A 19,665-nucleotide genomic window follows, 5' to 3' on the forward strand; every position below is an offset into this window, starting at 1 on the left:
TATCTGTCGAGCTCTACTGAGAAAGCACACATGTATCAGGTACTTTGTTGCTCTTACCGACCATCCGCTGTTATTACGTACTTCAATATTTCTGATACGCTTTGTTGTACACAAGACGTCCGGTCGAGCGCCCAGATTCGAAGATGATTCGGCTACCTCGTTTTTCATTGTGTTCCACTGATATGAAGAAGGATACAAATCCAGATATAGGGCGAATACCGTTACAAATGAGTCGAGATAGTGGTAAGTAACTCCAGGTGGATATGTGAGCACCTCACAGTTGTCAAAACAGAGACACTGATGAGCTATGCTTTTCACTCGCTGCATGTGGTTGGCAATTCTCCTTGCGAACTGTTTCTGCAATTTACAAAACCTCGACAGACTTGAGATGGTTTCTCGATCGCCCTTATTCTTGAAGGTATCCTTTGTGTCCATGACAAGCCTACTGATGCCTTGACGTGCACCATCTAAAGCTGTTCTGATATACACCTGACTACTATGAGTGATTTTACACAATTCTCGGGAAGTGAAATGAATCCTCACTAGCCAGGCAGTGACGTCGAGTTTCCCGATGTGTTAGGCTTTGTTTTGAAGTCTCAAACTTGCGCTCCCCTCCGTGTATATCTTGGAGTGCTTACTCCATGACCAACGACAAACACCGTCAACACTGCAACAATAGGTCACACTTTGCTTTCCAACAACTTTCACACAGCGCGAGAAGTATAAGAGTCAATTTTCTTGCCTTGTGACTGACTTCATCTCATGCTCGAACTTCCGGCGCGCTTCAACTGGCAGATAATCGAAGCTCTTTCACGCGCCCAAGCACAATCGTCCCCACTGTGCGCAATCTTCAACCCCAACCAACAATAATCGCTTGACAGTCAATCCAACTCAACGAGGAAGAATCAAAATGACAACCACCCCGATTGGCACCCCTGCCCACCAGGCGTCTATCGAGCCAGAGATGCCAACGCCGCAGCGCAAAGAAAAGGGTAAGACGCCTGCCACCAGCTCATCTGTCCACGTCTTCACCGACATCGCTAGCGATAGCGATAGCGGCCTTTCCGAAGATCCCGCACCATTCGCGGGTCGAGAACTCATAAACAAGCCAAACTCTCCAAACGAGAAGTTCGCTCCCCACGACACGGACCCGTCCAAGATCGAGGCCACTTTTAGAGTCAAGATGCCTGATGGTAGCGGCTGGTTCACGCAAACTGATATCATCCCGGAGCAGCGCGACTCTGCTGACAAGGACCTCTACGAAGCGGATGCTAGCGTCTTTTTTCCCGACCTAGAGAGCCGCAAGGTACCAAAGAAGGACAAAGAGAAGAAGAGCGATGTCGTCGTCCGCTGGAACAAGGTCGCTGCTTTCCGCTGGGAGCGCAACTTCAAGGGCAATCACGAGGTCTTTACTCCTAGCATAGCTCTTCGCCGGTTCAACGCCCGTACACACGCCTATGAGGTAAGTTTTGTTTACACGAGATATACACTGGACACGAACTGACTGCGCATTCTTGAACTTACAGCACATCCACATCGGCATTTCAAAGCTCAAAGACATCGATCCCAACGACAAGGTCTGGAAAGATGCGTACAACAAGTGGATCGACCAGATCTCGCGGCGCTCAAACGCAGACTACGAGAAGAAGAAGACGCGAGATCACTGGACGCCTGGCGAAATCTGCGCCATGTACACAGCCATCAACGCGTTTATCCACGAGAACGGCATCGATGCATACGATACCATGACTTCGGCGGACCTCCAAGCAATCACCATTGCGATCAACGCCGTTGGTGGAAAAGCTCGTGGACTGGACGCTCTACGTGGCCAGATCACGTCCGCTCACGAGACCAAGAATCACACCATGTGGTATCTCCGCGAGCACGCTCGCGACTTCCGGCTGATGATCGAAGGTGGCGGCGAGGTCACGGACGACGAGCGGTATCCCGAACATATCATTCCCTTGTCCGAGTTTCCACTCGAGAAGCGTGTCAATCACCGGAAGAGCGGGCGTACACGTAGAACTGGGACGTACAAGAGCAGGTTCCGATCGGTTGGCACACAGACTGATGACGATAACGTTTACCGCGATGATGTCTACAGTGCAGCTGGCAACAACAACGCAGCATCCACAAGTCTTTCCAAGAGGCGTAAGCGCGCTGCTGCGCCGGCTTCTGATAGTGAAAAGGTCGAGGATGTGACGGAAGCTGAGGACAACGAAGAGATGGAGGTCGAGTATGGCTATGGCAGTGAGGCTCGCTGGAGTTCAGACAACGAAGAGGGTAACGGTGACGAGGCGGACGAGGTCGACGTCGTTGAGTCTATTCCACAAGTCAAGAAGCCTCGCCTGGCTGCGCGCGCCGAAGAACTTGCCCGCCAGTTACTCGAAGAAGACTCTGATGAGGAGGTGTAGTCGCTTGCCAGAACCGATGTTCAGAAAGGTGTGTTTGACGGCACGGATTGGAAAGAAACGAGCTGCGTACTCGGGCGTTCTTGGCGGGTGTTCGTTTTTTTCTGTTACGTTCGAGATGTAACCTGGAGTGTCTTTGACGCAGTTTCTGTAGAAATCCCATGAAGCGACTGTGACACTCGGTACTGAGACCGGTTTTGCATATGGGCAAGACCCAAAATTAGAGTGGAGTAAGGAGATACTCGTAATCATATTCCTGACCATAAACATATCTATGATGGTGAATGCGCTGATGTCAAGATACTAGGATAGAAATGATGGTGATACGTCGCGGACCGATAGGAGCAGCTGACAAGACTACAGCATCGTCGCTTTCCATGGCCTGAACGGACACCACGAGAAGACATGGACGGCAAGCAACGGTGCCAACCGGCTGGGTAATCACCTCCCGCACGACCTGTCCAATGCCCGTATACTCAGCTGTGGCTACGACAAGGACATGCACTACCGGTCGAAGGCAAACTGCCAGTACCTATTCGATCATGCGCAAAGGCCCGTGGTAGACTTATGCTTAGAGAGACAGTTGACAGAGATACGTGATAGTGTATCCCAAGTCTGTTGCGAGCATACGTAGCCAGGAAACATCCGCAACTAGACTACAGTGACTACAGCCTCTGCAGCGAATCTGTCAAACAACTCCCATGGCATCCACGTCACGGTGCCAATTCTCACATACATTGAGTCCTCGCGCAAACACCGAAGCAGTAGACCATCCATCAGACCAATGTTCTGACCTCGATATCGAGTCTCATACGTATACAACGCAAGACATACGACATCTCGCCAATCCGTGATTGCATGTAATTGCTCCCAAGTCTCTGGCCGCATCCTCGCGGCCCTGAACTTATTCTTGGCATCAATATTGAAGGTCAGGAATAGTACTCTTTCTGCGGCCACCTTTTCAAACAACGTCATAACGTCGGGTCCAGAAGCCATAGGGCCCTTAAGGTCGATCGATACACTCTTGATCTCACCATAAGGATCGTTTCGCAGTGGTTCCGCATTCGAAGTTACCAAAGACGTCAACGACTGCAGGTTCTCCTTGGGAGAGTTGTAGACATTCTCCGGCCAGATCTGCGCTGGAGACGATATCCACGACCATGTTGGTTGGCGCAAACTCTCCAGCCGTATAGGCGTAGTGTCCATGTCGAAGTCGTCACAGTACCAGGTGAGTTGTAACGCGAGGCCTTTCTCCCAGAGTCCTGCAAGGTAAGTTCCTGGCGCGATGGGAGAAAGACTTCTCGCAATGCCGCCGAGTGCAGGAAGTAAGTCACTTCTGTGCGTGATGCCCATCTCGGTGTATTCTTTGATGAGATTATTCCATAGCCCAGCGAACTCAGCATCGCTGATGCTGCCGGACTCGCATGCCGCGCGTAGAACTCGGTAGTAGTCGTCGCCTGAAGAGGGCTGGGGGTGTGGCCATGGTACTGCATTACATTCACAGGTGTCGTGGGTGCGGCATTCGAAGCGCACTTCGCCGGGAAGAAAGTGGACGATCCTCCTTGCTAGGTGTCGTTCTTGCATGCACCACGCTCGGGAGAACAACGGGTACTCGTTGTTATGTCTACTCAAGTTGCACCAATGCGTGTCGTTTCGACGGGCTTGCACATCGAAGTATGAGCCAGATGGAGACGTGCATGAGATACTGAGTGGTGATTTCCTTGGCAATAGGAATCCTTCGGTTGATGCTTTTGCAGCCGTTGCTGAAATGACCACGTAACCATTAGAGTACACGTCCGCCATGGTAGCAGCTTCCTTTGCCCAGTCATCTCGGTCGTCCTGCAGTATACAGATCGAGTCAATCCATATGTACTCTAGCCCTAGCTTTCGAGTGGCGAATAATGCATCTTGCAGGGTTTGAGGAAGCAGAGATACATCTAGGCACCTATGCCTTTCTGCAACGTTGGCCTTTAATGTCATAGACTGGGGATATAGACCCCAGCCTGGGATTCAATCATCAAAGTTAGCACCTGGAGCACTACAGCAATGGAGGACGTTCGTACAATATGTCAATACAGCGTAGCGCACCGGACCAGTCGAGGACACAAGATGAGCATCCTGAACGCTTTCCTTCCCGACCTTGATTAGACGGGTCGGCGCAAACGTCTTGTTCGGAGCTGTGCACTGCCCGTGGCTCTGAACACAATCATCTATCCATGTAGTAATCTTCTTGAACTGGTCATTTGACCTCGGATCCGAACAGATGTTACGTGTTTCAAAAGGACACTGTGCCTGCTTTACATCTACCTTTGAGTTAGCAGAGTATCAATCTCTGGTCGAAAGTTACTTGCCCGGGGAAAATATTTGCACATGTTGACCTTCACAATACGGGTCCTGGATCCGGAAGCACAACTGGATGTCAAGACCTTTCTTCCCGCAATTGACGACACACACTGCAGTTCCATCCTTCTTCTCTGTGAGCTGGTCAAATGACTTTTTGATCAGGTTACAGAAAGAACAGTCAGGCGTTAGATCGGACAGTTTTGCAAAGTTCCGCAAGAGTGAGTGTGGTTGATCTGGTCCTCGAGGCTTCAGGTTGAGTGAGCAAATTCTACAACCCAGCTCGTATAGCAAGATAGCACGAGTGTCTTGCTGCCGTAGATTCAAACACGTCTGAATGGTACTCTTGAGACTTTGGTCCCGAATTCTTGAACGCACGATCGACCTGATTTGTGGTTACTGTGGTGTTTGGCGGTTACCATACGTCCACTCACAGTGACTCGAGCATTGTAGGGCGCTGTCTCTCCAGATGCCATGATGAGGTTTGCTCATCATTTTCCATGGTTGATGCAAAGTCGCGTGTCAGGCTGTTAGACTGTCACCTCAACTATCCCTTGTGCTAGCGATAGTGGTGGCTGGCACTAGCATGCATGTAAGCGACAAACAAAGAAACAAGAGACTGAGTTGGGCACACATTAAGACGAAGTGCAAAACTGATCGTACCATCACCGGGAAAAAGACGTTCAACCCTTGGATGGAGCAGCCGGCGAGCGCAATGTGTGGGCTAAATGGGGACGGTTTCACGCTTCGTTGTCGAGATATCAATGGTCAGCGCCGAGAGGGTCCACTATATTGAGTAGTATGCTATGGTCTTCTGTGCCAGGTAACGCCCATACATCTGATAACATTGATGGAATTGATGAGTGTTGGCGAAACACGAATTGGGAGGGGCAGAGAAGGTACGGTAGGCCCGACAAACCTACCCCGCAGCCTCGCCCACATTCGCACACACTAACCGCAGAGCCTTCCCCCACCAAAGGCAACTTGACGCGACATCACAACTCTTTGCAGTTTTGGCAGACTTCAAAAAGCTTGCATTCGCACAAAGTACAGTGATTGCACTTCACGACATGTCGGACTTTTCATCAGACGACGACGCGAGCTCAGTCGGCAGCATTGTCGAAGACGCAAGCGAGCCGGATACGACTAGCTTCAAAGATCTATTCTCGGATCGACAATGGACTCGTGTGTCGGACATGGTAGAGCACAACAAGGCTGAGAAAGGGTTCGATCTCATTGCCACGATCAAAGGGCTTGGACCAGGTATAGTTTCCAATGCGTCCATGTGCCCTGCGCACTTTACCTCTTTGGGACGACTACTGACTGCCTGTGCTAGACGCTGACGAACTCACCGTCATCAAGTTGATCAACTACCTCCGAGCAGAAGCTCAAAAAGGCACGGAGCCCAAAGCTATCAGAGTAACCGTACAGGAGCTTGCGAGCGACAAATACCTGCAGCCAGTATTAGAGGATGATGCCTTACTATTTGAACTTGGGGATCTCATGCCAGATGATGACAGCAAGGCCATCGACTACGATGAATATGAGGCGAAGATGCACAAAGATATGCAAGAAGACTTCTCCAGGATCAAGTTGACCAACGACCGGGATCAAGACTACTTCGAATCGTACAAAGGCAATAGCATCCACCGTGAGATGATCGAGGACCGGGTACGAACGGAGGGGTATCGTGACTTTATCGAAAAGAACACAGAGGTGTTCGCTGGAAAGACTGTACTAGATGTGGGATGTGGTACTGGCATCCTCTCCCTCTTCTGCGCACGAGCAGGTGCCAAGAAAGTCTTTGCAGTCGACAACTCCGGCATCGCAGTCCGTGCCAAAGAAATCATCGCAAAGAACGGATACCAAGACCGTATCGAACTCATTCAGGGTCGTGCGGAAGACTTTAACACGCAGCGCCTGATCGGCAAGGAGAAAGTCGACATCATCATCTCGGAATGGATGGGCTACGGTCTCCTTTTCGAAGGCATGCTGGACTCTGTTCTGCGCGCACGAGACATGTACCTCAAGCCAGATGGCATCATGGTACCTTCGCATTGCAACATCCGCCTTGCTCCAATTTCAGACGCCGATTGGATAGCCGACAGCACGAGCGAAAAGTTCTGGAAAGACATCTACGGCTTCGACTTCTCGCCTATGGTCCCAGGCGGCCTACTCAACACACACGAGATCGGTGTCTTTGACGTGCCCGAAAAAGCCCTCTGCGGCAGCGCGACAAGCCATCTACTCGAGATGAAGACCGTGTCCGTGCAAGATCTTAGCTTCAAGGTACCGCTTCGCATGACGCTCGACCGCGACGTTGCGTCTCTCGAAGCCATAGCGATATGGTTCGACACCGTCTTCATCCACCCTGGCAGCTCCCAGGATGTCAAGACGCTGGATAATGTCGACTGGGGCAAGAACGGTATTCCCGGTCTGGGCTTTTCGACGGGACCGAACAATACACCAACACATTGGCATCAGGCGGTCCTGCTGCTGGATAAAGAGATTGCGGAGAAGCAGGTATATACGAAAGGTACAGTGTTAGAGGGAAGCTTGACGTATGCGAAGGAGAAGGGTGATGATCGGGGTATCACAGTGACGGTGGAGTGGAAGGGGCAGGGAGAGCAGGGGGATGTTGAAGGAAGGGTGCAGAGGACGATGGCGTAAGGGCCATGTTGAAGGAGAAGATTGGATGCGGATGGCCTGAAGATATCTGCGATTACACAAAAAAAAAGATGGATGTAGATAGATACCACAGAGACACGTTCTTGCAGCTTCGAAGCCATGCTCCAACCACTTGATGCCGGGCCGAGATTTGTCGCGCTAGCTTCCGATTCCGAGACGGCGCTGCGGAAGGCTCGCGCAACCCTCGAGCGTCAACAATGTAGTTTATTTCCAGACAACGGCGCTTGCGATTCGACTACGCGCTCTAGATTCTGACTGAAAACATCTTGAACTCGCTACGAGGCGACAAACATGTTCCACCTGTTGTTTGAAATTGTCGATGTGTGAGGTGACGACATAGCACGTGGATCGTGCGCGTGAGCTTCATTCGAGGAACCCTAGGTGTCGCACATTGTACCGCGAGACACCGAAAGCTTAATAGAACCTTACGAGTGCTACTCCGCACCAGAAGCTACTCGATCTAGCCAAACAGCCTGAGAATGACCAGTCGACGGTAGCAGGGCTCGATAACTTCTATGCGCGGTATTCTCCCTGGGCGACCCCAGGCTAAGCTCCAGGCTGTCGCTCACGGCCTGTGGGACGGCCTCCAGATAATCGTATGACCAGACACCACATGGCACATATGGAGGCTGACACGCTTCTCGTATAGGTCTACATTTCCGGCAACGCGCTCATCGTCCTCGACCGACCGAACCACGTCCTGCAAACCATCTATATCGACGAGGAATTCGAGCTCGAAGCAGTCGCCATCGACCAAGGCACCGGCAAACTCGCGGCATGTTCGACGCGACGCATCTACATATACCGGCCATACGGGCAAGATGAGGGGGCCGTCAAGGTGGGCCACACGCCGAAGGGACGCTGGGAATGACTGCTGATGTGCGCAGTGGTCGCAACAGGGCAGCATGTCCCTTTCCGATGTCGACGACCCAATCACGACCCTCTCATGGGGTATGCCCGACGAATTGCTCGTTGGCAGCGCCTCCCTCACCCTCTTCAACACGCACAGCGACAACGTAGAACGCATATGGACCAAGCAGCTTGCAAACCCCGTCAAGTTTGCCCATTTCTCGCCCGATGCCGAGTTGATAGCTTCAACAGGCAGGTACGACCGGCTGCTGAAGATATGGCGGCGCACATCGTTTGGCTCCGCGGACCAGAGTTTCGACTACTTTTACCTCGCACACCCCAAAGCCATCACCGGCTTGCACTGGCGACACCCGCATCACAAGGACCAGTCTACAGACAATGTACTATATACAATATGCGCAGACCAAAGAGTGCGAGTCTGGGTTCCGGGTGAACACCACGGGGTGGATGGCATGCACATGTGGGCAGACGTGGACCTTGTCGAGTCGATAATGACACGACATGTGCCGCTGGAGCAGCAGTCCACCAAGAGATATGCCTTCTTCATCGACGGAAAACACTTCACTCACGCAACGGAAAGAGCTATGCAGCAGGCGTCAGCAGAAGAAAAGGACCACGGCATCGCCCTGCATCACCTAATCGAAGTCGCAAACCGCAACCCTGAGATATGCGTCGTGCTGGATGATAGAGGCAACATGTCCGCGTGGGGGTTCGAGAACGTGGGGGCTAAGCAGAAGAAGGTCACCGACGTTTTCAACATTGCCCATGTAGATGGACTGCATCTGCACTTTGCCAAGGAACCTAAGACCATCGAGGATAATGTACAGTTCTACGCTTTCATCGGCGATAAGCCAGACTCCGAGCTGACACTGCTGTCGCATCACTTTGACGGGCGGATCGAATGGCTAGAGTCGCGCATCGACTATCTGTTCGACCCCTCATCGCAACCTCAACGCATCCAGCGGAAAGCCATGTGGACAGGGCATTCACATGCCATCAAGAAGGTCAATCGTACGGCTAGTGGAAGGGCTTTGGTATCACGCACCACCACTGATGAAATCATCGTGTGGTTACAGCGACAGAGCGATCAGGGCATGACACTGCATCGACATAGCAGTGTCAAAGTGACGGAGCATATCCATCGCACCGCTCTCTTACAAGAGGGCAATTATGTCGTTTTCTTACACCATGACGCAATTTCGCTTTGGGATACCCGCGGTCATGAAGCTGTCGAGGTGACACGTTCTGCGTACAGTTTACAGGGCAAGCCTTTGTGCTTATTAGTCATACCTGAGGTCGAAGCTGGCGGAAACCGCGTGCACATCGCCACCATTAGTGCCGAAATGAAGGGCATATGCTGGGAGGTTACACTGCCAACACCAGAGCGCGATCCAATCACAGGTCGCAAGCTCTCTGCTATCGCGCATACCAATGGCTATACGAACGGTCATTCGGACATCGCACTGAAGCATTTCTCTACCTTCGACCTAGGATCAGGTGACGATCTTGCCTTTGTACTACCTGTAGATCCTGCGGGTACGGCCCCTGTCATTTCAGGGTTCCTCGACACATTTGCGCGAGATGTAGCCATATCATACACAACGTCCGGAATCATCAAGTCGTGGACTGCGCGCGTCAACGTCGATGAACAAAAGTTGGACTGGCTGATGACCTCCGAGGTCGAGACTGGTGTGAAGAGCCCGTCACTTGCTAGTGGCACGTCCATACGTAAAGCTGCACTGGTCGATGCTGACCGAACGACGCTTACCATATGGAACACGCGAAGTGCCCAGTTGGAGCACGAAGAGAGATTCGAAGGCAACGGCGTCATTCAGGATCTTGACTGGTCTTCCACCCCGGACAATCAGTCCATCCTTGCTGTTGGTTTCCCTCACCGAGTCGTCATCTACGCTCAGCTTCGATACGACTACCTCAACGCCGGCCCATCTTGGGTGCAGATCCGCGATGTGCGCATCCGCGATATCACGCCTCATCCGATTGGCGATTCAGTATGGCTAAGCAGTGGTAATCTCGTTATTGGTGCAGGCAACCAGCTCTTCATCCAGGACGAGCATGTCCAGGTGTCGGAAGGGCTGTTCCCAAGCTTGCGTACCATCTCTCGCAAGACTGCATCTATTGACATTTTCGATGCCGTTAGTCGACTCAACGGTCCCCTTCCCGCGTACCATCCCCAGTTACTCTCACAATGCGTATTGGCTGGCAAGCTGCTATTAGTGCAACGCATCCTGATTCGCCTCTATGCTACACTTAAGTTCTGGATCGAAGGTGAGGAGCTGGATAGCTCGTTGGGATTCTCACCTGAAGACTTCTCAGAAGCTGAGGTACGTGCATGGATGACTCTAGCAGGATGCGACTAACCCCAATAGACTCAAATGACTGCATCGCGGAAAGAGATACACACGTCGTACGCCGACTTCTCGGATGATAGCGAACCCGAAGCTGTCACCGAAGAAGTCGCGTCCAATCTCAAAGAACTCTTGACTACCAAGCGGATACCGCTCTTGTCCAGTCGCGAACAGTTTCGACTAGCCGATGTTATCGAGTGTATTGGTATGGTTGAGAAGCATCGCCGATCGATCGACGATAATGCTGGGCGCTTCTTGTTGTTCTTTCGTCAACATGTGCTGAGCGAAACGCACAAAGGCCCTATATCGTGGCGCGAGATCATCTGGGCGTTCCACTCAGGAAGCCAGGATATCCTCGTTGACCTTGTCAGTAGACATTTCAGCGGCAAGATGATGTGGCAGCACGCAAAGGAATGCGGAGTGTTTATGTGGATGTCCGACACCAACGCATTGGTACAGTAACGTGACACTATATCCTGATATATTCACTAACCACGTCCCCAGCGCGCTCAATTCGAAGTCATCGCTCGAAACGAATACACCAAAACCGAAGAGAAGAACCCTGTCGACTGCGCCCTTTACTATATGGCTCTCCGGAAAAAGACAGTCCTCGTCGGTCTTTGGCGCATGGCTACTTGGTCGCGTGAACAAGGCGCAACCCACCGCCTCCTTTCCAATAACTTCTCTGAAGAGAGGTGGAAGACTGCTGCGCTGAAGAACGCGTACGCACTTATGGGTAGAAGAAGATTCGAATATGCAGCGTCCTTCTTCCTTCTCGCTGACCATCTCCAAGATGCCGTCAGTGTCTTGCATAATCAGCTTGGTGACACACAACTCGCCATAGCCGTTGCCCGCGTCTACGGCGGTGACGACTCACCCGTCCTGCTAACATTTCTGAAAGACAAGATTCTACCACAAGCTGCTAGGCAAGGAAACAGATGGCTAGCAACGTGGGCATATTGGCTGTTGAACAAGAAAGACATGGCAGTTCGTTCCCTCGTCACACCCTTGTCTACTCTCCTCGAAACCTCGGAGCCACCTAGTTCGGCAGCGAAGTCTTATCTTACTGACGACCCGGCGTTGGTGGTCTTGTACAAGCAGTTGCGCGAAAAGTCGCTGCAGACACTTCGCGGCGCCACCATGATCGGTATGCGCGAGGAATGGGATTTCGTGCTGCATACGGCCGGACTGTACGATCGTATGGGTTGCGACGTCCTGGCGCTCGATCTAGTCAGAGGATGGGAGTTCTTGTTGCCGCCGCCACCGACAAATGTAGGACCTGGACGTCCGCCGCTTAGTCCCGAGATGCCAAGACAGAGTTTCTTATCAGCGCAAGGGGGAGGAACGGGAGGAAGGGATGCGACGACCGACTTTGACTTTGATCCTAGGAAGTTGTTGCGCAGGAGGAGCTCGCTTGTCGTTGCTGACCTTCCCGTGCGCGAGCATGTGCATAATGAGCTTGCGGAGAGTAAGGGGACGTTGGAAGAGGGTAGGGAAAGTGGGGATGACGATGAAGACAACGGAGAGGGAAATCAGGATGATGAGACGGACGAGGGTGAGAAGAGAAAAGACAAGGACAAGGAGAAGAAGAAACCGCCACCGACGCAGTTCCACGAGCCTGATGCGAACAGTTTGTTGGATGCCTTTGGCTTCTAGTAAGAGCCACTATTTTGGCACAATCTGTGTGTGTATGTGGTTTGGCGGATCTGGAGCTAGGCGGGCACGACTGGGCGTTGCGAACCATGGTTCTTGAGTGTAATAGTCGCTGTATGTAGTTTTATGCATGCCTGTGTTGATTAGACTGAGAAGCCAGGCGACGTAAAGTCGGATCAAATAAAGAACTAATCATTCATCATTGAGCGTGTGGCTATGGGTAACATGCTCTTCTGCCTCGTGGCTAAGTTCCATGGTCCTGGTAACCGACTCCAAATGCGGGGAAGACAGACGTGTGAAGTGCAGCAACTGAACAAGAATGAGCCAATTTTCTAGCCGTGCAGATCTCGTGCTAGGGTCGCTGAAGGCCTTTCCACTCTATATATCATCTTTGCCGTGTTGAAATAACCTTCGTATTCGATCTCCCATTGCGATCCTTCAACGTCGTTGTGATAGTGACCTCCGGAGTTGTTGCCCTGTGGAGAGAAGCAGTGTGTATGCTCAAGTCGTAAACCCATTGCTTGTTCTGGATCTGCTGAATGCAGGACCGACAAACACACCATGGGACTATCGAAGTCGTGGTATGTCAGCCAGTCGTTGAGTTGCTTAGCATCCTTGAATGGTAGCTCCGCTGCCGAGGGGAAGTCCGGCATAATATGGCAGTATGTGCGTCCTGACTTTACGATAAATGCTCCACCTAGACTGACCGTCCGATTGTCACCATAGGCTGCTATGAGACCCTTCCGTATACACTGTGTAAAACTGATTTCTGGCCCTTTTCGTTTACGAGCAGTGATCTTGAGTACCGGCCCAGTCTTACCTTCGGAGCCAAAGAGGTTGACCATTAATGCGCAGTCCAAGGTAGGACTCTTCTCCACTCTGGGCGCTCCCGTGTCTTTGTCGATCTGTGCGAGGTGTGTTTTGTTGTCAACATCGCCAAAACCTTGGCCCCAACTGAAGTTAGGGACGAGCTCGCAGTTTTGACCGACCTGATGGAAAGGTCCAGCTCCAGCACCAATGATGCTACCCTTGTCAAGATCCATCTCCATCGCCTGGGCAAGATCCTTCATGCTCCATGTAGTGTCGAGTCGAGGGCTGGGGAAAAGATTTGGCTGACCTCCAACGTCTGAGATCTTCTCGTTACCCGACAGACCAGCTGTTGCTAGGTTGAATGGTGCTGCGCGAAGATCGGGGCACTCAACGACGCTGATGGCTATATGCTCATAGTTGGCAGCCAAAGGCGCTTCGAGAACCTTGGCGAGCTCTTCAAGGCCCGGGGGCGACAACGGATATCTTTCGATACGCATCGTTCAATGTAGTCTCAGAGACGTACGCCACCTCTCGTCTTCGTGATTTAGAAAGTATAATCTGCGGTCCTGCAATGAATTGAACACATGAATTGAATGAATATGTGACCGCGAACGGGTTGGAACTGTTATGACCGGCTTGTTCAGATCTCCGATACATCCATGAAGGAAAGCGTTTATATCAATGTCGTCTTGGTACTAACCCAGCTAATTCAATAGCCGACCCGGCGGGGAAAATCAGCTCCGGCGTTTGACCGCGATGACGGCCGACTCGACCGGCGCTAACACCCTCCGCAACGTCTACTCCGCAGTCGCCAGTCCCGATGCGAGTATTGCTCGATTGCGCGAGTCTGAAAGGAAGTCAGATCTCTCCAGCATATGGATAACGAGAGTAGTATATCATTTAACCCTATGCTGCAAGCAATCCCAACATAAACACGATTTGTTCTTCGATAACAGACTCCAAATCAGCTGTAACTCATTATCGTGTTTGTACATCAGGAGCAAGTTGACAGAGATGTTAGGAAGATCACATTCACTATATGAGTTCAATGTATCGTACAATCGTTGGCTAGGCTTAAGAGAAAACAATCGATTCATTTTGCTCGATTAACTTCTAATCTTGTTGTCGTCTACCATAGCTTCCAAGCTCCACGTGCCTCGACGGTGGCATTTGTAGCATTGCTCGGGCTGCTAGCGATGCGTGCACTAGGGTTGCCGTTGAAAGCCATCAGGTTCACCGAACCTAGGGTATCAGTCACGACACCTGGCGTGGCCAACTCATATACCCTCGCCTTGACCTCAGCAGCAGTGCTTGGCCCCTCGAGAGCACGGAGGTACGAGACTAGGCCGGCTACAGCCGGGGAGGCCATGGAGGTACCCGTTGTGCTCCATTCCGCTGTATCGCTGCGCCAAGATGCAGAGACGATGTTTGTTCCCACAGCGAAGATATCGACCTCGGGGCCGTAGTTGGAGCCTCCAGGACCAGAGTGCCGGCTGAAATCAATCTCTGCGTTTCCGACGCAGATAACTTCGGGAGAACGGCATGGGGAGGAGTTTTCGGCTGGACTGTTCTCGTTTCTTGCTGCGTTGACGGCAAGGACACCTTTCTCCCAGGCTGCGGTGATGGCAGCGTCCCATAGTGTTGAAGCGGAAGAGCCGAGTGAGATGTTAATGACGGCAGTGTTTTGTCGACCCTTGGACACGATATCATTAATCGCCCAATCAAAGCCAGCGAAAACATCCGACGCGCTCCCCTGCGCGCTACCAAGGACCTTGACGTCGATGATGTTAGTTTTCTTAGCGACACCGTATTTTGCACCTCCAACGGTTCCAGCTACATGCCTAGGATGTGTTAGCCTGGACCCAACTTCTGGTAAGTGAGTGACTTACGTTCCGTGGCCCTCTTCATCAGTATCAGGACTGCCTGCAACAGCATTGAACCCATGAATCGCTCGTCCCTCGAAATCCACGTGAGTGATACGGACGCCAGTATCTAGATGAAGCTGTCAATACCACACCGAACACGGCACTGTCTTGCCACTTACCCATTACGTAGGAGAAAGTGCCGTCACCCGCACTTTCGTCGTAGACATAGTCAGTGGGTTCTGGTGTACGAGACGAGATACCGGCTAGACCTAACGGCGCATTTGGTTGAGTTACAAACTCACTTATCCTCATGACGAAGTCTGGTTCAATGGTGAGGACCTATACAAGATGTCAGAGTTGCTTTGGCATATCTGTTAGTAATGCCGCGTGACTAACCTCGGGCAAAGCCTTCAGTTCTTCGACGGTTGCATCGTCAAATGAACCAGCATAGCCTTTGAAGTTGCCAAATCCATACTCGCGCTCCACCGGAGCGCCACCCGCGCCATCATCACCTCGTCGAGCCAGGTTGCGAGCATGTATGCTGCGCACTTTGTTGTGGTGGGCAGCAATTGACGCAACATCCGTGTCAGGCTTCAACTGGACGATGTATTTGCCGGGGATGATCTCGTTCGCACGAGGGGTGTCGACGGGAGCAGCATTGGCGACAAACGGAGCTGCGACAGCGGCGAGCGCAGCGATACGAGTGAGGAACTGCATCGCAATTGGGGATGAAACGAGCGTAAGTTGGAGCAGATCTGCCAACCACCAACGGACTATATGCACTTTTTGCCTTGCACCAAATCCATCGCGCACACTATGGTACGAGGAATCACTAATCCAAGCATCTCTTGTCCTTTCTTGACTTCTGCCTCTTTGGGTTTAGGGTCCGCAGTTCGATTCGTATAAGAGATGATATGTTAGGGGTAGTTGATGAAAATCTCCCGAGTCATGGATAGCCAAGGCGGCAAAGCCAGGGGAGGTTGTGAAAGCAATATGCCGGAAGGAAGCTATCCCTGTTCTGCCGGCTAGCGGTTTCCATTTCGAGTGCAGCTACCGGGCGCGAAGCGATGAAACACGAAAAACGGCGTCGTATTTTGTGGATAGACCCTATCTTGGATTTCATTCCGCAGAGTCGGGCCTTGTGAAACCAATGCCATTGACCTCGAGAACAGAAAAGGCAGGTTCAAGACGACTGTAAAGTGGCAAAGTTTTCGCAAGCATGGTGACAGATAACGAATAGTCTGGGCAATGGCACATGTTCAAGGATCTGAGATGGCAGACCACTGAGAGCGCTCTCCAGAGTCATAAGTCACTCCGAGATGCTCCAGCCAGCGGTGTATCTCAGGCCGAATGGTGTTAGCTCAGCAGACGATACTCTCAGGAGACCAAATCGAAAAGAGGCTTTCAACTGAGTTATCGAATGTCGTGCTTATTGATGATCGCAACGGAAGAATCCACTGCGCGGGCGGTCCCGAGATCTTGTCCGGCTTGCGGCAGATTTCGGCGCGAATTCGGCATGAACAGCGAAGCTCCCAATGATCTAGCTGTTCACCTGACTCCAGAGGATACCTCATGGAAGTTTCCTGTGTGCTTTGCAGTCCCGTCGTTTGGATGCCGATGAATCGTACGCTGTTTACGCATGATGGAAACGAGACGGGTTAGAGATGAAAAGGAGTAGCGGGAAAGCGGCCCCATTCCGAGGCACGCTAGATGAGTCAGCAGTTCATGGCGAGCGAGAGTGTCTTTCGACGGCGAACTTCAAGACTGCCAGCCAACATCCAGCGTTACAAGGCCTTCAGGAAGAAACCTCGTCTGTACGCGCATAGCTCGTTGTCATCATGATAGACCACGTCTGCTCAGCTTCCGAGTCGTCGGTTATGGAGGCGCGCAAGACGAGCCAGCACATCGCACAAAGCTCTCCGCTTTCGAAACAGTTTCTACGGACCGTGGTTTGTGATCATGGTATCCAGTCAGCGCTCCAAATTGAAAGTCGCATTGGATACTCACGAAGTACGAGACGTAATCTATTGAACGACAAACCCGCTGTTCGACGCCTCGCAAACAAGCGTGACAAGATAAGACTGCGCATTAGGGGTTCAATGATCACCAAACTTGCCGACAATGAAACCAGCAACCGTTCTACTAAGGTATCAAGGAATAATATGGACGCAGTTGAGAGCGACAAACGAGAGAATCACGAAGTGTTCCCCTTTCTTATTGTTGATTTCTCTTCGTCTTGTTTAATTTCTTCCTTCAATCGTATTATTACCTCTTACCATCATTTCCCCTTGTTTTCAACGGTGATATGCTAGGGCATTGCGCTTCTTAATTGTGAGCAGGATGAACGTTTTCCTATAGCGTCATGCTACCATCGTGACTTTGCTCATTTGCTGTCCAAGTAGCTCCTTCACTCTCGAATGCCAAGCTTTTTGGCGCAAACGCTGCCACAACAATAGCTGTCACCACAGAAATCAAACACAAGGGTCCAATACTCCAGTCGTATTTTTGTAGTTTCTGGACAACTTCTGAAACGCAAATCGCAACTGCAAGATGGCGCGCGACGAAGACAAGCCAATTGGAATGATCAACCCTGCGACTGACGACAATGCCGATACCACTGTGGAAAATGGTAAGTATAGTGCTCTTGCAGATGACTAAAAGTTCTTTGGACGCTCCTGACATATCACTGTTCAGGAAAACCGACTACACGTACTGCCAACCACGATGATCCGGTCGAGGAGCGCGCATCTGCAGGAGACGCTGCACCAAATCCCAAAAACGACGGTAAGATGACCATTGCGCCGCCGGGCTCATCGAGCACTCCCTCAGATCTGGAGAAGTTACATATCCTCCTGACCTACTCTACTCTTCTGGCCCTCACGAGAGACGCTTCACGGCCAGTCGTCGACCTGAACATGGAAGCTCAAGTTCGACAGCTAGATGCATTCCTAGCTGGAGATGTCACTGAAGACGGTGTCGCGATACACTGGTCTGCCAGAAGTCAGGGTGCTGAACGACTTTCGCGTTATGAAAAGTTATGCAACGAACTCGTCCCCAACCTGATCGTTGCGATCGAGAAACAGTCGCAAGTCAACCTGAACACGGAGCCAAAGAATCGTGTCAATGGCGAAAAAAATTCCGAGCACCGATCTTTCTATGAGCTCTTTCTAACACCAAACCTGGTGACCATGTACGGAAAGCTGATTGAGAAGATGAGGAAGAAGGATATGAGCATGAACCCTGATTTCGATCCTTGGACGGACGCGGTGAAGTATGGCAAGCTAATACAGCTTTTCAAAACCATCTATGACCATCAGTACGACTTTACAAATTGGCAGCACACGCGACCCGAGCCGGTCTTCAACCAGACGCCTCGCCGGGAAGCCGAGGAGTTCATGCGCGTGATGGACAATCGTGATCAGATCCGAGTTTATCACTGTATCGTCACTCCACTCGGGAAAGTCTTTTCACAGTTGGACGCTATTCCTGAGATCGCAATCAAGTATAGCCACGAACAACTTGCGAAGATGTGGCGCAACAAGACGCGTCCGAAGTATCTGATCCCCGACCCTGCCTTCGTCACAATTCCCGCCAAGCAAAAAGACAAGACCTGGGCGAATCCTGATGGTGTTGGCAAAGTCTGGACGCGCGGGAATCTGAGTTGGTCGACCATTTTCAAGTTTATGGTCTTCGACAAGGCAACGAACGCATACATCCACGACCATGTCGTTGACATTGATGTCTTGGACCAGATCAATCTCAACGACGAGACTTGGGTGAACCGATATCGGAAGAAGATATCTCAGTGGCGCAGCCGTGCGACCGGAGAATCGACAAAAGTCCACGATCAATGGGATGATGAAGAGCGTGTCTTGGTGTACCATTTCTCAAACAACTGGGTCATGGAGAATGGTATCGACAAGTTTGTTCCTCGGATATGGGATGGCGAGAAGCACAGTCTCATGGCTGCCGTGAACAAGGCTGGCCGTGTGCGCACGGCAGAGTCGGTTTGTGCTTGGGCGAAGAGGCAGATGACCGACAAGCCAAACGAGCCTCTGGGTTTGCTTTACGCTGAAGGCCAGAGAATTGCTACACGTGTTGACGCTGGCGAAATCGTTCCGGACGACGAGCGTTACCCGGATGAAGCTATCGATATCGCTAGCTTCCTGCCCAAATCACAGCCTAGGAAGTCTTCCATCCTCAAGCAACCCAATATCGATCACTATCAGAAGCGGAAGCGTGAATCTGATGCGTCCGATTCTCTTGATAAATTGATGAGCGACTCTAGTAACTTCAACCTCGACGGCGACTCCGACCAGGATGTCGATCTAGCGATGCAGACCACCGATGGCAACTTTCATGACGACGATCCGCCTCCTTCTCCACCCAGACTCAGCAAGCGACCAAAGCTCACCACTCAAGATAAGAAGGATATAAGTAGAGATGACGAAGAGCAAAAAGCCAGCTTCGCAAGCTGAGGCCTCTGTTGAAAGCTGTAATGGATGCGCGCACTGCAGAACGCGATGCTGGAGCTGCGGTCTATGATGGCGACGTTGGTGATGAAGACGATGATCAGTTTGATATGAACTTTGATTGAAGATCACAGTACTGGTCGTACTGACTCGAAAGTAACTAGACAAAGGTCAAGAAAGGCGAAATGGT

The 19,665-nt window shown here is 51.5% G+C and overlaps 7 protein-coding genes across 7 annotated transcripts; 3 read left to right on the plus strand and 4 right to left on the minus strand.

Moving 5' to 3' along the window:
* Positions 1 to 910: 910 nt before the first annotated feature.
* Positions 911 to 3,204, plus strand: GT037_001465 (uncharacterized protein; the record flags this gene model as incomplete). The annotated part of the gene is made up of 4 exons (XM_038926512.1): positions 911 to 1,462; positions 1,527 to 2,410; positions 2,775 to 2,970; positions 3,067 to 3,204. The coding sequence occupies 4 exons, from the start codon at positions 911 to 913 to the stop codon at positions 3,202 to 3,204; spliced, it is 1,770 nt and encodes a 589-aa protein (XP_038789804.1).
* Positions 3,063 to 4,214, minus strand: GT037_001466 (uncharacterized protein; the record flags this gene model as incomplete). The annotated part of the gene is made up of 1 exon (XM_038926513.1): positions 3,063 to 4,214. One exon carries the CDS (start codon positions 4,212 to 4,214, stop codon positions 3,063 to 3,065), a length of 1,152 nt encoding a protein of 383 aa, XP_038789805.1.
* Positions 4,215 to 5,022: 808 nt separating this feature from the next.
* On the minus strand, positions 5,023 to 5,227 carry GT037_001467 (uncharacterized protein; the record flags this gene model as incomplete). The annotated part of the gene is made up of 2 exons (XM_038926514.1): positions 5,023 to 5,136; positions 5,186 to 5,227. 2 exons carry the CDS (start codon positions 5,225 to 5,227, stop codon positions 5,023 to 5,025), a joined length of 156 nt encoding a protein of 51 aa, XP_038789806.1.
* A 594-nt stretch (positions 5,228 to 5,821) lies between these two features.
* Positions 5,822 to 12,331, plus strand: GT037_001468 (wd repeat-containing protein; the record flags this gene model as incomplete). Its single annotated transcript, XM_038926515.1, has 7 exons — positions 5,822 to 6,014; positions 6,088 to 7,274; positions 7,940 to 8,035; positions 8,089 to 8,277; positions 8,327 to 10,651; positions 10,697 to 11,128; positions 11,180 to 12,331. The coding sequence occupies 7 exons, from the start codon at positions 5,822 to 5,824 to the stop codon at positions 12,329 to 12,331; spliced, it is 5,574 nt and encodes a 1,857-aa protein (XP_038789807.1).
* A 329-nt stretch (positions 12,332 to 12,660) lies between these two features.
* GT037_001469 (duf-domain-containing protein) lies at positions 12,661 to 13,635 on the minus strand (the record flags this gene model as incomplete). The annotated part of the gene is made up of 1 exon (XM_038926516.1): positions 12,661 to 13,635. One exon carries the CDS (start codon positions 13,633 to 13,635, stop codon positions 12,661 to 12,663), a length of 975 nt encoding a protein of 324 aa, XP_038789808.1.
* A 632-nt stretch (positions 13,636 to 14,267) lies between these two features.
* GT037_001470 (subtilisin-like protein) lies at positions 14,268 to 15,720 on the minus strand (the record flags this gene model as incomplete). Its single annotated transcript, XM_038926517.1, has 4 exons — positions 14,268 to 14,979; positions 15,028 to 15,130; positions 15,183 to 15,342; positions 15,400 to 15,720. 4 exons carry the CDS (start codon positions 15,718 to 15,720, stop codon positions 14,268 to 14,270), a joined length of 1,296 nt encoding a protein of 431 aa, XP_038789809.1.
* A 1,833-nt stretch (positions 15,721 to 17,553) lies between these two features.
* Positions 17,554 to 19,481, plus strand: GT037_001471 (uncharacterized protein; the record flags this gene model as incomplete). The annotated part of the gene is made up of 2 exons (XM_038926518.1): positions 17,554 to 17,632; positions 17,698 to 19,481. 2 exons carry the CDS (start codon positions 17,554 to 17,556, stop codon positions 19,479 to 19,481), a joined length of 1,863 nt encoding a protein of 620 aa, XP_038789810.1.
* Positions 19,482 to 19,665: the final 184 nt, after the last annotated feature.

This window comes from Alternaria burnsii, assembly GCF_013036055.1.
Source record: "Alternaria burnsii strain CBS107.38 chromosome Unknown 750, whole genome shotgun sequence".
NCBI lineage: Eukaryota > Fungi > Ascomycota > Dothideomycetes > Pleosporales > Pleosporaceae > Alternaria > Alternaria burnsii.